Source organism: Meleagris gallopavo, chromosome 10 (genome assembly GCF_905368555.1).
Source record: "Meleagris gallopavo chromosome 10, MGAL_WU_HG_1.1, whole genome shotgun sequence".
Lineage (NCBI taxonomy): Eukaryota > Metazoa > Chordata > Aves > Galliformes > Phasianidae > Meleagris > Meleagris gallopavo.
Window position 1 is genome coordinate 3,256,486 of NC_139413.1, and position 14,197 is coordinate 3,270,682.

At 42.5% G+C, this 14,197-nt stretch overlaps 1 protein-coding gene across 4 annotated transcripts in view; it reads left to right on the forward strand.

Annotated features, from left to right (window-relative positions):
* RABGAP1L (RAB GTPase activating protein 1 like) overlaps positions 1-14,197 on the forward strand; it is a 200,308-nt gene that overhangs the window by 120,465 nt on the left and 65,646 nt on the right. For all 4 annotated transcript variants that reach the window (XM_085231859.1, XM_085231860.1, XM_085231857.1 and 1 more), the window contains exon 18: positions 11,403-11,444. In XM_085231859.1, the coding sequence (XP_085087985.1) occupies positions 11,403-11,444 (42 nt within the window). The remainder of the gene's footprint in view (positions 1-11,402; positions 11,445-14,197) is intronic.

The following is a 14,197-nucleotide window of genomic DNA, read 5'->3' on the forward strand; positions in this document are numbered from 1 at the left end:
GACAGTAATAGTGGAGAGTGGATTCCATATTTACATATGAATATGTTTCAGTTTGGATATATCTGAGCTCTAACTTTTTCACAGTGCCTTGATTACTCTAGTTGTGCAAATAGGAAAATAACAGTTGTTGGTTTGTCCTGCCTCTGCCCTCCTTTTTGCAGAGATAGCTGTCCAACAGAGAACAAAATACCTTCGGGGTTGTTTGTGAATTAGGTTTTAGAATGGTCTTCCAGCATGGATTTGATCATTCTTTGTTGGTTGATTTTGTTCCTTCATTCTGATCTTGATATAGTGCTGCATTGGGAAATAACCATTTTAAGAACTTGTTTATCAAGAAGTACAGAATGCCATTCCAAAGTGTGATTATTGTGCTAGCAGTATAGCTGCATCCCATCCGAAGCTCGTGTACTTCTTACTGCATTAGGCTTGAAGGTGAAACGTGCTGTAGAGAGATTTTAGTTATGGTTAATACAGATTTAAATATTTGCATTCATCTCACGTATGGCAGTGTTTATCTCAGCATGTCTGGGGAGAAAGGTGATGGAATCTGAAAGGGATGTAGGGAAACCAGTGCGGGAGTCTGCTAGAGAAAGGGAAACTGGTTAGCATCTGTGGAGGGCAGTCATATAGAACCAAAGGAGCATCCTTTGCAACAGTTAAAAGTAAATCAGAAGTGATAAGAAAATTGATTTCAAGTGAGAAGGTACGTACAGACATCTTGAGAAACAGTGGGGCAGTTTGTAGACAGAACATACAGAGGCAACAATGCAGACTATCAGAAGATTGCTCCTAATGTTCATGACTCACCCAGTCTGGAATAGCAGGCAGTTCTGAGCATTTGTGAGAGGAGTGTAGATTAAAATCACGTTAAACTAAAAATCTAGTTGACCCTCACCGTAGAGAGAAAATAAAATCTGAAGGCACGTAGACAAAATAGGAAAGAAATCATTCCTTAATGGAAGCCTGAAATCGTATTGCAAAGCAGTCTGTCCAGGCAGCTTCCAAAAGGAGTGGTGGGGCAGTCAAAAAATAATTTTTGTCTGCATTAAATTGCTCTTTATCTCTGAACAAACAGCATGCCTATAATTCCAGCAACTGGAAGGAGAAAAAACAGTTGCAGCTGCTAAGCCCAGAACATATTCTTCTGGAAAAAAAATCCTCAAAAAATCAAACTCCTTTGAAGTCTTATGGTGGCTTTTTTTTTTTTTTTTTTTTTTTACATTTAAACAAGCTTCCAGCCTTCTCATTAATTTGTCATAAATACAGATGAGTTTAAAATAGCTCAAGTTTCCTTCCTGGCTGTGCTTTCTCCATAATCCTGTCCTGTCTGCTGCTGACAACAAGTTTACGTCCTATGTATCTGCTGTGAAAGAAAAGTATTGGGTGAAGGGAAATAAATGGTTAAACCATTGAAACCATTGCTGCCTGGGTGCTGCAAAAAAGTGGTCATTCCAAAGTATCCAAGATATCCATGAAAATCTTTGAATTGTGGATGAATGGCTTGGTATCGCCCAGGAACATTTGGATGAGATTTGTCATTTCAGTTCTTGACCGTGGCTGGAAAAGATGCTACAGATACTTTTTAACTCTCAATCTGGAGAGGAAGCATTCAAAGCACTGCTGTTGTGCAGCTATGGTCAGATAGGCCTGCCTGCTTCCCTTGCATGTGCTGGAGTGGCAGCTCCGCAGCTGGGATGTGGGCCTTCAGGGTGCGTCATTCGTGGATCATCCTCATCATGGGATTCCAGGGAGGTGGGATCCCATGAAAAATAAGCTGAATTTGTGATGGGAATTGTGGAGAAATTTTTAAAATCAAATCAAAGCGTGTGCTATTACTGTCAAGGTCTTTTCGTCATTCTTGCATTAAAAATGACTTGATTAATAACTAAATAATAGCTCAGGTTCACACGAGTTTTGGACTTGCCGTGGCCTCTACAGGATTGAATTCTTCCATCCTGTTGTCTTTCTCTGACCTTTTTTTAAGCCATATGCAGGCTGCTGAAGATGTGGTTCAACCCCAGAATTACTTAATGTAAAAATAACCAGTGTCGCCTCGATAACCGTAGGACAGAATATTTCACCCAGGGTTGTCTGGAAAGGAGATGTTTTGAAATTCTTTGTCTTTTCTTGGACAGAAACTGAAAATTTGCCAGCTTGGGGGCAGGTAAGCCATGCCATGATGGTGCTAATTGTAAGGCTTAGTACTTGCTGTCCAAGTGGTAAAAGCAAACAAACCAACCTCTAGATCCAGTTGCAAGCATCCATGAGATTACATCAGAGTGTGTGGTTTTCAGCCTGGCTCTGCAGATAAATTTCAACATCTCAGTGTCAGCTGAAGAGCTTCCTCCAAGGCTCCTGTTAGCTGCTTGTTCCAGCCACTTCATTAGTCTCCTTTTGCTGTTTCTATTTGCATTACAGAACAACCGTGTTGATGAAATGCAGAGTTCTGTGTGGGCTTGTCAGTCTTAACTATCAATGTGACATCATGCTATTGAATGCTCCTGAGCTTGCTTTGTCTTGCTCCCACCTTTGACTAAAAAATTTGCATCATTTAACTTTTTAACATTTAATTTCCTCTTGCATTTTAGAATATACAACTTGGAATCAAAACGCTTTTTAGAAGCACTGAACAAGTAACCTTGATTAGACATTTAAAAGAGGAGAAAAACAGTTGGCAGGCTACTTAGAAGCTTTTAATTTTGATTTCACAAAAGTTTCCTCTTAAAAAAGAAAATACTCAGACCATTTGGGATGTATATACACACACACATACAGTGCTGCCAAAACTGAAGGAGGTTCAGAGCTCAAACTGACATTCTGTTCTTTACCTGGCATTTTGAGGTGTTACTGCTAACCTGCTGTGTGTGTGTCTGGCTGCTCTCGTGTGCAGGCATTGGGGATATAGAATACAAAAGGATTGTGGCTCTTTCCTTTCAAGGAGTGTGCAAAAATCCCTCTGTGCTGCCTTTCCTGCGCTGGTACATATATTTACATATCTCAGTGTCAGTAATTACATAGTCCATTACAAAAATTAGTGTTTTGACTGCAGAGCTGCGATTTTTGGATCAGGACTGAAAAGACAAGGATGCAACTGCTTTCCTGTCACTTGTGTGTATGAATGCATTGTTTTCTGTACAGCTCTTATCAGAGAAATGAGGCTGCCTTCCCTAGGACTACGTAGCAGCAGCTCTGTCTTATGTTGCCATGATGCCTGGGAGCACCACTTCACAGTGAGATCACGACAATCTCAGAAGGTTTCAAAGTATTGGCATGGAGGATTTGATTTCTCTCTTCTGTGTGCCTTGCTGGGGAACGGGTGTGCCAGGAGACACTGAGCTGTGTGGTGTGGCTCAGAAGTAAGAACAGTATTCCTGCAGTGGATGCCCCAGCAGGATGCTGCTTTCTGTCTGTCACAGTGAGTGCTTCGGCACTGCTAGGTTGAAAAAGAGCAGATTAACATTTGAATTTATTAAACTGACTCAGGAGTTGAGTGGGGAGCAAGCCCACTTCATCTGTAAATCCATACACCCCGCACTCTGCATGTACTTCAGTGAATCTTGTGAAACAGCAACCTAACTCAGGAACAGCATATTAAAAACTCAACTGATATTATGAGTCGATGCAGCACTGAAACGTGCAATATTTCAGTGCTGTGTACAAAAGTGAAGAGTGAAGTCAGTGTCATACATGTGAGCTGGAGAAGGCTGGGCCTTGGGGTTGTTTTCCTTTGCACAAATACAGACTGTCCAGCTTTGGCATTTATCCCATGCTATTCCTCCTGTCCATCTCTCTTTGTGTTACACCTTCTGTGGAGCTCAGCCTCCTTCCTGAAGTCTCTATAGCCACTACACTTCCATCTAGAGAGGCTGGGGAGGCTTTCCTTCTGAGCTTGTTCCAGCTAGATCCTAATTGGTTTAAGAAAGAGAATAGGTTGTGTCTCAGGCTGTGGGTGGAAGGGATCTCATTGTATAGCACTGATTTGTGCATTTGAGGCTTGCTATTCTGAGGAAGAAAGTAGGCATGGATTGTTAGGTGGTTTGAGGCCTTCCACACAGTAAGGCACGAGTTCTTGTATAAAAGTTTGTGTTTTTAAATGATGCTTACCAGGATTAGACTCTGAAATTATCTTTGCAAGGCTGCTGCCAGCAAGACTTTCACAAAAGAATTGCGACGTTCGTGCAGCAACATTAATTCATAGTGTGACATGTATGCATGAATATAGCATGTGCAGTCTCTTGTCTCCTGAAATAGACGTTCCTTTAAACATAGTGAGGCAAGGCAGTGATAGACAATTAGGGTGATACATACACTATAGAAAGATACAGAATGTTATGTCAATTATTGAGAGAACAGTTGAGACTTCTCTGCATCAAGAAGCGTCTGCTGATACATCACTCATCATCACCTTCACTGCAAAAGCCTGAGGTCTGGAGTACAGTGGATATTTTGCTTTTATTATTTAGATGAATTACATAAATCCATGCTAAAAGGAACTTTAGCTTAATTTGTGTGATGACTGTATAGCACTGTGGCTTTTTTCCAGTACTGGAACAGAAATTAAACTGAAAAGAATTTAAAATGAATGTAGTATTTGATTGTGTTTTATGGATGAGGAACTTGCCAAAGCTTTTGTATGCGTGTGTTTAAAATGTCCAGGTTATAATAAAGAATTGCAAGTTATTTTCTAACTAAAGGTTATAAGAAGCGTTTGGTGTTGGGATATAAAATTCCAATCAAGAGCAAAAACATTGGAGGCATATAACAATGCGTTCTGTTGTGCCTCAGGGATGCAGCATGCAAAAAGCTCTATTCACTTTTAAAGCTATAGAGAACTTGTAAGAACTCCAGCTTGAATTGAGGGGAGTATTTTAATAGGGCACATTCAAGAGGTTCTTGGTGAGCCTCCAGGTTTAACATAATGCTTTACACTGTGTTGTCCAGCTGTTCCTGTGACATCCATAATTTACATGTCTTCTATTCATAGCTGTTGTTTATCCCCAATTATGGGAAGGCTGGTGATAAACACTCAGCATGAGCAAAGGAAAAACAATTTCACAGCAATCTGCAATTCAAGATAACTTCTGTGAACAGAAGGTACCTTTTTGGTGATGTTGATAAATGTTGTGGTCCTGTAACACTGAGCCTATTTCTGTTTTGGAAAACATTTTGAGATACAGGTAAGAAGTTAGTGGAGACAGGGATCCAAGAGAGCAACCTGCTTGTGCCTTAGCAGGCAGAGGCAGCTAATGCCGTATCACAGTATGTCTCCGAATCACTTTCCCCAGTGCCACTGAAGTAATTTAGCAACTTACTAGTTGATGTTCACTTGGTTGATTTTTCTAGGAATACAGTAAATTTCCATAATGCTTACTTAACACCAGTGCCATCTGCTGTAGTGGGATAGCAGCATATTCCAGGCAGTCTTGGCAGTGCTGAAAAATGCTTCAGAAATAACTGAAGGGAGAGATAACAAACAGCAGAGAGTGATATTCCATGAACAAATCCAGGAAGCTGAGCTAATTTGGAGGCTGTTTTTAAAAGAGAGGGTGGTGCAGCCTGCCTCTGCCAAAACATTTTCCGTCACTTCGTGCTTGGAAACTGAGGGCCTGCTGAATTTCTGATGAAATACATTAAATTAAGGAGTAAACGTTGCATTCAAGGGATGATGAAGGTGAAGGTGTGACAGAGCAGGTGCCAGGGCTGTGTTGTGATAGAGACAGAATGAAGAACGGACGTTGGGAAAGAGATCAGATGGCATGGAGGAAGGTTGAACGTGGGCATGCATTTTCCCCTGTGTGCTGTGGCTGAGGGAACATGAAGAAGGGAAGGACACACATCTGTGATGTCTCAAATCCTGTGCTGCATCTCCTCTCAAGAAAACTGGGGTCTGGAAGGTTCCTTCTCCTCTTAGTATGTCTGATGCCATTCCCTGATTCCATGCGGAGTTGGAGGACCTGTCTGCAGAGATCTGAGGTCTCTATCATAGAATCATATCATAGAATCCTAGAGTAGCCCGGGTTGGAAGAGACCTCAAGGATCATGAAGCTCCAACCCTCCCCCGCTGCAGGCAGGACCACCAACCTCCACATTTCAGAGCAGCCCAGGCTGCCCAGGGCCCCATCCAACCTGGCCTTGAACACCTCCAGGGATGGACGAGGCATCCACAGCCTCTCTGGGCAGCTGTTCCAGCACCTCACCACTCTCTTGGTAAAGAACTTCCCCCTGACATCCAAACTAAATCTTTCTTCAACTTCAAACCATTTCCCCTTGTCCTGCTGTTATCTCCCCTTTCAAAGAGTCGATTCGCCTCCTGTTTGTAGGCTCCCTTTAGGTACTGAAAGGCTGCTATGAGGTCACCCTGCAGCCTTCTTTTCTCCCAGCTGAACAAGCCCAGCTCCCTCAGCGTCCTTGTATGCCCTTGATGTGGACTCAGCCCTCATTTTTTTGTCCCCATACTTTCAGATTTGGAAAGAGTGAAAGTCCTCTAGTTTGAGCCTCTGAAAACAAGGAGTGAGAAGGTGATGTTAGTGAATGGCTTGGTCAAGCAAACAGAAGGCATGCTGCCAGCTGGTAGCCAGCTGCTGGTGAGTTAAGAGCACGCCACTGCAGAAACACCAGAAGCCAGGGAGCAGTTGGGTATGTGAAAATGCCTTAAAATCCTGGGGCTATAATTTTTATACTTTGAAAGCAATCACAGAAACTTGATAGAAAAGGGGCTAATCTTGTAGCACTGTAGACTTCATCCAGCTATTGCAATATCTTAGCATTAAATGAGGTGAAAGTCACACAAAGCATCTAAATATTTACTAGCACTCTGGAATCACATTCATTTCTTTTAAAAGCAACCAACCAAAACCAATTTCATGCAAAATCTTACTTTCATGGTTGTCTGGTAATATTTATCATGTGCCATTTCATGCAATACAATAGAGAAAAGTGGACAATGAGTACTGAATCTCAAGATACCATTTTTATTATCTCCGTGGTGCCTGCTTATCTAATAGTTCATTCAGCTGGTTTTAATTGGGTGTATGTGTTATTCACAGCATTTGTAGTATCAGGATGAAGAATTTTTTACTTTCTTTCCTTCTTTTATGTGTTTATAGCATTTCCTGCTGTTAATTGTTGTAGAAGCAATACATGTGGATGCACTGGGGGAAAACCAGTTTGTGATGTCAGCTATAACTCATACTTGGCAGTAAGATCTCTTTGCATTTTGTTTTTCTCCAAGATAACTGCTTAGGAAGAAAGGTGTGTCCATTTCTAATACAAAGCTTGCTCTTCTCCGCATTGCTGAGGTCATGGTTTTGTAGCTTTTCTTTCTATGGAGTCAACCAGAATTTGAAAATTAAGTTTCGTTTCGCCTTCTACAGCGAGAATTACAAACTATTTTTCCAATGGAATTCAGCAATTCTTTTCATGTGTGCCTGTGATCTGCTGGGCTAACACGAGGCAATAATTCAGATGGCATTCAGTCACTGGAGCGAGTAGCCCTGACCAAACACAGATGTACACATGTGTGTGCTGTGTGCAAGTGCAGCAAATCTTGGTGAATAGAACTGTTCCTTTTGTCCTATGCCTTATTTCAGTGAGTTAGTTTTTCATTTCCTTCATTGTCTTGTCATTGAACTAGAGTAAAAGCACAAGCTGTACGTCTGAGTAAAAGGTTCAAATCAGTGTGCATATCTCTGCAGAGCTCCAAGCCTGCATTACTTAAAAAGAGAAATTTGGGCTTCAGAGCATATTTTATGGTGTCAGCAACGTAAATATATTTGTGACATTCCTGAAGTTTGTTGTGTATTCACAGCGTGTTACAGATGCCAAACAAATGTTTTGCTGGAAGCAATCCAAAACATAAATAGAATTTTAATTCTCCTTTTGAGTCTGTAACCCCAATTACCCTCTACAGCTCTTTTGAAGGAGTATGCAATTGAACACATAATTATGAAACACTTTCAAGTGATGAAACAATGTCAAATTAACTTCAGTGGAATAGCTAATCTCTCCTTAAAGAAAGGAAAATGTACTTGTAAACTGAAGCAGGTTAACTGGTTCTTGATGGCATGTCACATTAGTCTTCAGATTCCTCCAGCCTTAAGCATGTGCTCACACATTCTTCTTCACCTCATGCTGAACTTTGGAGAATGCTGTATCAATGTCTTCACTGCTTTCCCCTGCACGTTGCCTAAATCTAGGAACAAAGATAAGGACACTCAGATGGATTGCTTGTGTGCTCCTTGAAGAGCTTCATTCCTTTTACTTACGAAATGATGTATAGGAGCTGCCCTGTAACCAGAGGAAGGTCTGTCGTGGTCTGGGTTGAATGCTGGTATGTAATGTAGCCTGCCTTCCTGCAAGGCTTCTGTCTTCTAAGACAGGATTTAAGATGAGAGAGAAATCCCAAAGGAATCCCATATGGAAATGTTGTCCAGATACAGGATTAAACCGTATGGCCTGACTCTTCTGTCTTCCCCCCAGTGTGCCGGAGAGCTTTGTCAGTTGCCTAAACGCGTTTGCTGCTCCCTCCCTCAGCTCCCTTTGTTCCTGTCTCCTGGCAGGTTTGCTGGATGGATATAGATATATCTCCTCACTTGTAAGGGAGGACAGAAGCAGCCTTTCTACCACAGAGATCTCACTAACTAAAATCACTTTGAGAGGACTTGAAGGCCAGGGTGGATGTGGCTCTGGGCAGCCTGTCTTGTGGTTGTCGACCCCGCACATAGCAGAGCAGTTGAAACTAGACGATCATTGTGGCCCCTTCCAACCCAGGCCATTCTATGATTCTGTCAGTTCATGACCTTTACCATCTGTTTGTTGCTCCTTGTTCCCCGTCTTCTTATCAGGCCTTTTCAGAAGCCAGCTTGTTTCGGAGAGCAGAGAGAGTCAAGCTGAGGGCTCCTGGAGTAGTGCTTCTGGCTGCAGAGGGTTGAGCTGTGAACATCTCTCACTAGAAGAGCTAACTCCTGAGCTTAATGAGGTCTGTTAGAGTGCTCGAGGCCTGTGTGCGAGCTTAAAAGGGTTCTTCAGTAACACCTGATGGAAGCGGGAAGATACCGTGCAGACACTCGGCTGGACAGATAAGCCTCTAGACAGTCTGTTATAGGAACTGCTAGTTCTTCTGGTCGCTGCAAGCTCTGCAGAGGAGCACATCCACATGCCTTCCTTCTGGGATCTCTGCCCCTGGGCTTCCTGTCTGAAAGCTGTGCAGTCTGCACACCCTCTGTTTGCCCACCAAAGCTTCTTGGGTTGAAAAACAGAATTTCTGCATGAGAAGCAGTAGGGCACAATAAGCCCCTCACCATTCCTGTGCTCTAAGAGCATCTCTTGTCTAGCTATCTAGGATAGTGAATATTTTTCACTTTGGCTGTTGTATGTCAAACAAGCACTTAGGTAATTATTGACAGCTTTCATGTTTGCAAGGACACTTCAATATTGAGTTCTGCATGATATTAAGGCAGCTATTTCAAAATGCGCAGTTAAAATGATGACCTTTGGTTTTAAAAAGTCATTATCTAAAGCTTATTTAATACGGGCTCTCTCCTCCTTCCTTTGTGGGTGATTTGCATGTACTTCCATGTTTTCATTATAAAATTGCTGGAGGGATACTGCTAGCGATGATTTATATGTCTGGTACGCACTGGTATTTTTGGTTCTTCTGCTTCTAAAATAGATGGAGGAGTTTAAGCTGAGTCTTATAAATCAGCGTGTTGTAAATGAAGGAGGATTTTAAATAAGAGACTGGAAAAAATGAGCTGAGATAGCTGAGTTTAACAGTTCTGAAAAAGGAGGCAATGTCAGAACAGTCTTTCTTGCACTAGGAGGAGGCACTGGGGTCTGTGGTTTGAGTCAGTGGTTATGAGTTACTAAACCAGGTGGGTAAGGCATCACACCGGAAATGTAAAGCATCTTGCTGCCAGTCCAGCACGTGGGTGTTGGACGCCTGCCTGAAGGCTGCCAGGGGCCACCTCTACATCTCCCAGCTGCCACTGGTGTTTGGCCATTACTCCTCAGGTGCAGGCAGCCCAACCTGGGCACCATGGGACTGCCCTCGCCTGCAGCACTTGCTGCATCTGTTCCAAAATGTCACCTTGAGTTGGGAGTTGTGGGAGTTGCCTCTTCCTTGGAGGCAAGGGGAGGGTTGCTCTCTGTGCTCAGGACTGATGGAGTGCTGCTAAGGGCTGTGCCATGTACCTTCAGTCCCTTTGGCCTTCTGGTTTTAGGGTCCTGGTGTGTCAGACAGGGCCTCTGCTGTAATATGTCTGTTCTTTGATAATCCAACAACTGCACATATTACTCCTAGTCATAAGCTAAGGTCTCTGCGATGGCTTGTGGTTGTGACTCTCATTTACAGATTGCATATTCCCATCCAACCGTCTCTGCTAGGAACTCATCGCTGTTCATGTGTCAGGGCTACGTGCAATGGGGCACTGGCCTCAGGTGGGTGTTTGGAATACAGCTGGGAGTGCTGTGCACTGAAAGAATGGCTGTAGGTGCTCTGGGATTGAGTGTCATGACTGAAACTCACAGACAGACCTTCTTCTTGTTAGAACGAAGCGTGAGGAGCAAAATAACGACTGTATTTGAAATCTCCGTTATCACTTTTGGAAAAAGGGTTTCCTGTTAATGCTTTTTGACTCAGGCCTGCTGCAATTGTGACCTCTAGTGGAAAAAGGCAGTCTGTTGTCATGATGAGTGCACAGTAATTCACTCAGCGTTGCAATATTCAGTGTGTCTAATATAGTAGCATTTCCAAGACTAATTAATGGTAACATCCCTTGAAGGCATTGCACTACCTATAGGAAAAAATACAGTTTGTTCCCAGGAATGCCTCCAGAGTCTCTGTACATTTTTATAAAGTCTAATTTTGATAGGAGTATAGTCACAATGCTTTTAGGAGGAGACTTGGAAAAATACTCCATTGCAGAAGCAGAAATTCCTTGAAGGCAGCTCCCTCCTCCAAAGTTCTGCTGTTATCTCCCAACGAATTACAGTGACAGTATTAAGTGATTGATAACAGCTCTCAGATACTGGGAAAAGTCTTGCCAACTCGAATATTTATGACAGTTTCCTGAAGGGCCGCTTGGTACAATATTCTGCACTGTTGATGAGAAACAGCATTGGCAGGTAGTGGAGAGCTGGAGAGGTGTCCTGTGACATGCAAAACACCTGGCTAATTGCTCAGTGAGATTCCAGAACTCCAAAGAGCCTTCATCTTCCCCAGCCAGGAGTTTGAGAGCTGAGCCTTGGAGCTTTACTGATGAGCTTTGAAGTGTAGCAGGGAAAAGAGAGGCGTTCCCTTGGGATTTATGGCATCTTGTTAAGATGCTACATGGTGATAAGTAGCAGAGAAAAGAGATTTGTATACTGGCAATGATTGAAGTCTCTTTCTTCTTATTTTTCAGGGTATGAACATAATCTTTCACGTAGCCCTGGCTCTCTTGAAGGTAAGTCATTGATCAGAAGCTTTTCTTATTCAACTGCATGGAGTGTTTAAATGTATTGTAATGAAGGGGCGATTGTGGTGAGACTTCTGGGAGAGGGGGTAGAAGAAAAGTATGCACTGAGGTAGAACTGTCTTCAAAACTACAGTTATGGTAGATTTGTTTTTTCTTTTTAAATTAAACTTAATCATATTGTAATGTTCCTGGAACAAGGAGTGCCCTCTTAGCACTGAAATGTCTCATATGAGGCTATTTAGAGAACAATGCTGATTCACCTCACAGCATATTTATTTTATAGCTGGGTTCTTACGTATAAACACTCGAGAAATGTGATGGAAAGTTATTTGGTGTCAGATGTATTTGTAATGCTAAGAGAGGGATGGAAGTCTTTTATGGAATGGGTAGCTTCTATCTTTGGTTTAGACTCAGAGCTTACCTAAAGCAAAGTAACACACACAAGAAAAACCCACTTGTGGATGAACCATTGGCCCTTCTGATGCCAGTGAGACCGCTCAAAATGAACTTGTATCAATCTTCACAAGTTGGCTTTAGTGCACATCCAGTTTTTACATGGGCATATGATACAGAATTAGAAATTCCACCTTAGAATTCAAACGATTTGGTCCAAAGCTCAGGGTAGAGCAGTCTGCCAGTACTGACACAGCAGCCCCGTGATGTGGATGCAGACAGTATCATTCACCTGTTGCTGGTCCTCCTGCATATTTTTTCAGTTCTTCCTCATTTTCCTCAAAAAGACAAACAGCTACCAGTTGAGCTCTTCACTAAAGAACAATTTTCAGGATCTCGACTTCTTCAGCACTCAGTCCTACAGCACAAATGCTCCACAGTAGGAATATATCTATGTGCATCTATATCTGTCTGTCTGTGTATATGTGGTAGTGCTGCACTGCAAATTTCAGGGCACAGGCAATCACCTGGGGAAAGATAAGCTAAGTGGAGGAGCGCAGGTAAGTATAAGACAGCAGGTAGCATTATGCTAAGGATATGTCCCAAGTAACTTGTGTTGTACTCACGCAGTCAGCATCAGGTGGTGGTGTCATTTTCAATGTGAGTATACGTATTAAATGAACCAGCCTATAAGCAGAAAAGCTGGTTAATGTATGTTTCCAGGGAAGTGCTCCCACACAGGAATCTAAATTTGTAAGTACAAGAAAAAGAAAGGTGGGGTTGAGAGGAGTGTGCACTCTTTTCTGCCTGTTTTGTAACTTGTTTGCAACCATGGAGGTGCTTCTGTTTTCTGCTTTTTATAGACCACATGGTTAAAGGCAGCTTTTAGCAGGTGGTGACATGAGAGAGAGTGAAAAGGTGAGACCAAGCATCCAAGTGGCAGCCAGTTGGGATCAGAACCTGGAAACAGGGAGAGGTACCAGTGTATGGATCTTCAGCTGAGGAAAAGGAAAAGGAGGAGTGCTTGTGTTGAGCTGAAAATGGCTGGCAAGGCTTTCAGGAAATTAGAATTCAGTTCCACGTAGTTCTGTGGTCTGGCTTGGAGACCACGAGTATACACCCAGCGGTCTGTTTTCCTTGTGTTTCCTGCTGCTGCTGTTGGAGACAGTTGAACTGAGGTTAGCAACATAACAACTCCTTAGGAAACATGATAAGGCTTGGAATGGTGAATAGGAATTTTGTAATGCCAGAAAATTACCCTCATTTCTTTTAACAGAATATACTCAGTTCTTTCCTTGTATATAATATATTCCACAACACCCTGCATTTTCAATTGATCATTTCTCTTTGGCCTTTCCAGGAGAGGAAAATTCAAGGAAGTGTGTTGTCAGTTTTGTTGTGACTATTTTATGATCTGAAAAGTTTGCAAGTTGATTTTAATTCTGCACAAAGCAGATCTAATACTTACGCAGAGTGCTGTATCTGCTGCTTGCTCCATCGGTCATAGGCTCTTAGTGGAAAGGGAGGCATTATCCCCTATAGATGTTGCTATGCCACAGCCAGTACCAGCTACAAAGAAGACACAGGAAGTAGGATTAGTTTCTAAATCAGAAACACTCACATCAGAGCATATTTCCGTAGTGGTACCATCACAGGGCTGCTGATTATATGTCATCAAATTAGCATTTTATGATTGGCTTGCAAGCGTGGGTTGGTGTTCTTTCATGATGGAAAACCTGAAATATTTTTTTCCTATTCAGATGTGTTCATAACCCCTTACAGTCATTAGAGGTGATGTGTTTTAGTTTACTGGTTGTTGTAAATGGCAGAAAGTGAACATGAGTGCTGCAGAGAAAGAGCTCTGAAAGCTGCGAGGTTGTAAGGCTGTGCCTGTCGCTCGTTCTGAAGTGAATGGAAGCAATTCATAGAATCGTAGAATGGCCTGGGGGTTGAAAAGGGCCACAATGCTCATCCAGTTCCAACCCCCTGCTATGTGTAGTGTTGCCAACCCCAGACCAGGCTGCTCAGGGCCACATCCAGACTGGCCTTGAATGCCTGCAGGGACGGGGCATCCACAGCCTCCTTGGGCAACCTGTTTCAGTGCCTCACCACCATCTGGCTGAAAAACTTCTTCCTAATATCCAACCTAAACCTCTCTGTCTCAGTTTAAAACCATTCCCCCTTGTTCTATCACTGTCCAGCCTCATAATTCCTAGGTTTTGTTCTGTCTTAAAACATTTGATTTATTGTTTTCTCATCCTTAACCTCTTGGATTTAGTTTGGAGGAGGAAATCATCCAACAGTGGAATATGAGTCTTCATTTTGCAAATGCCATTTTCCTTGCATTT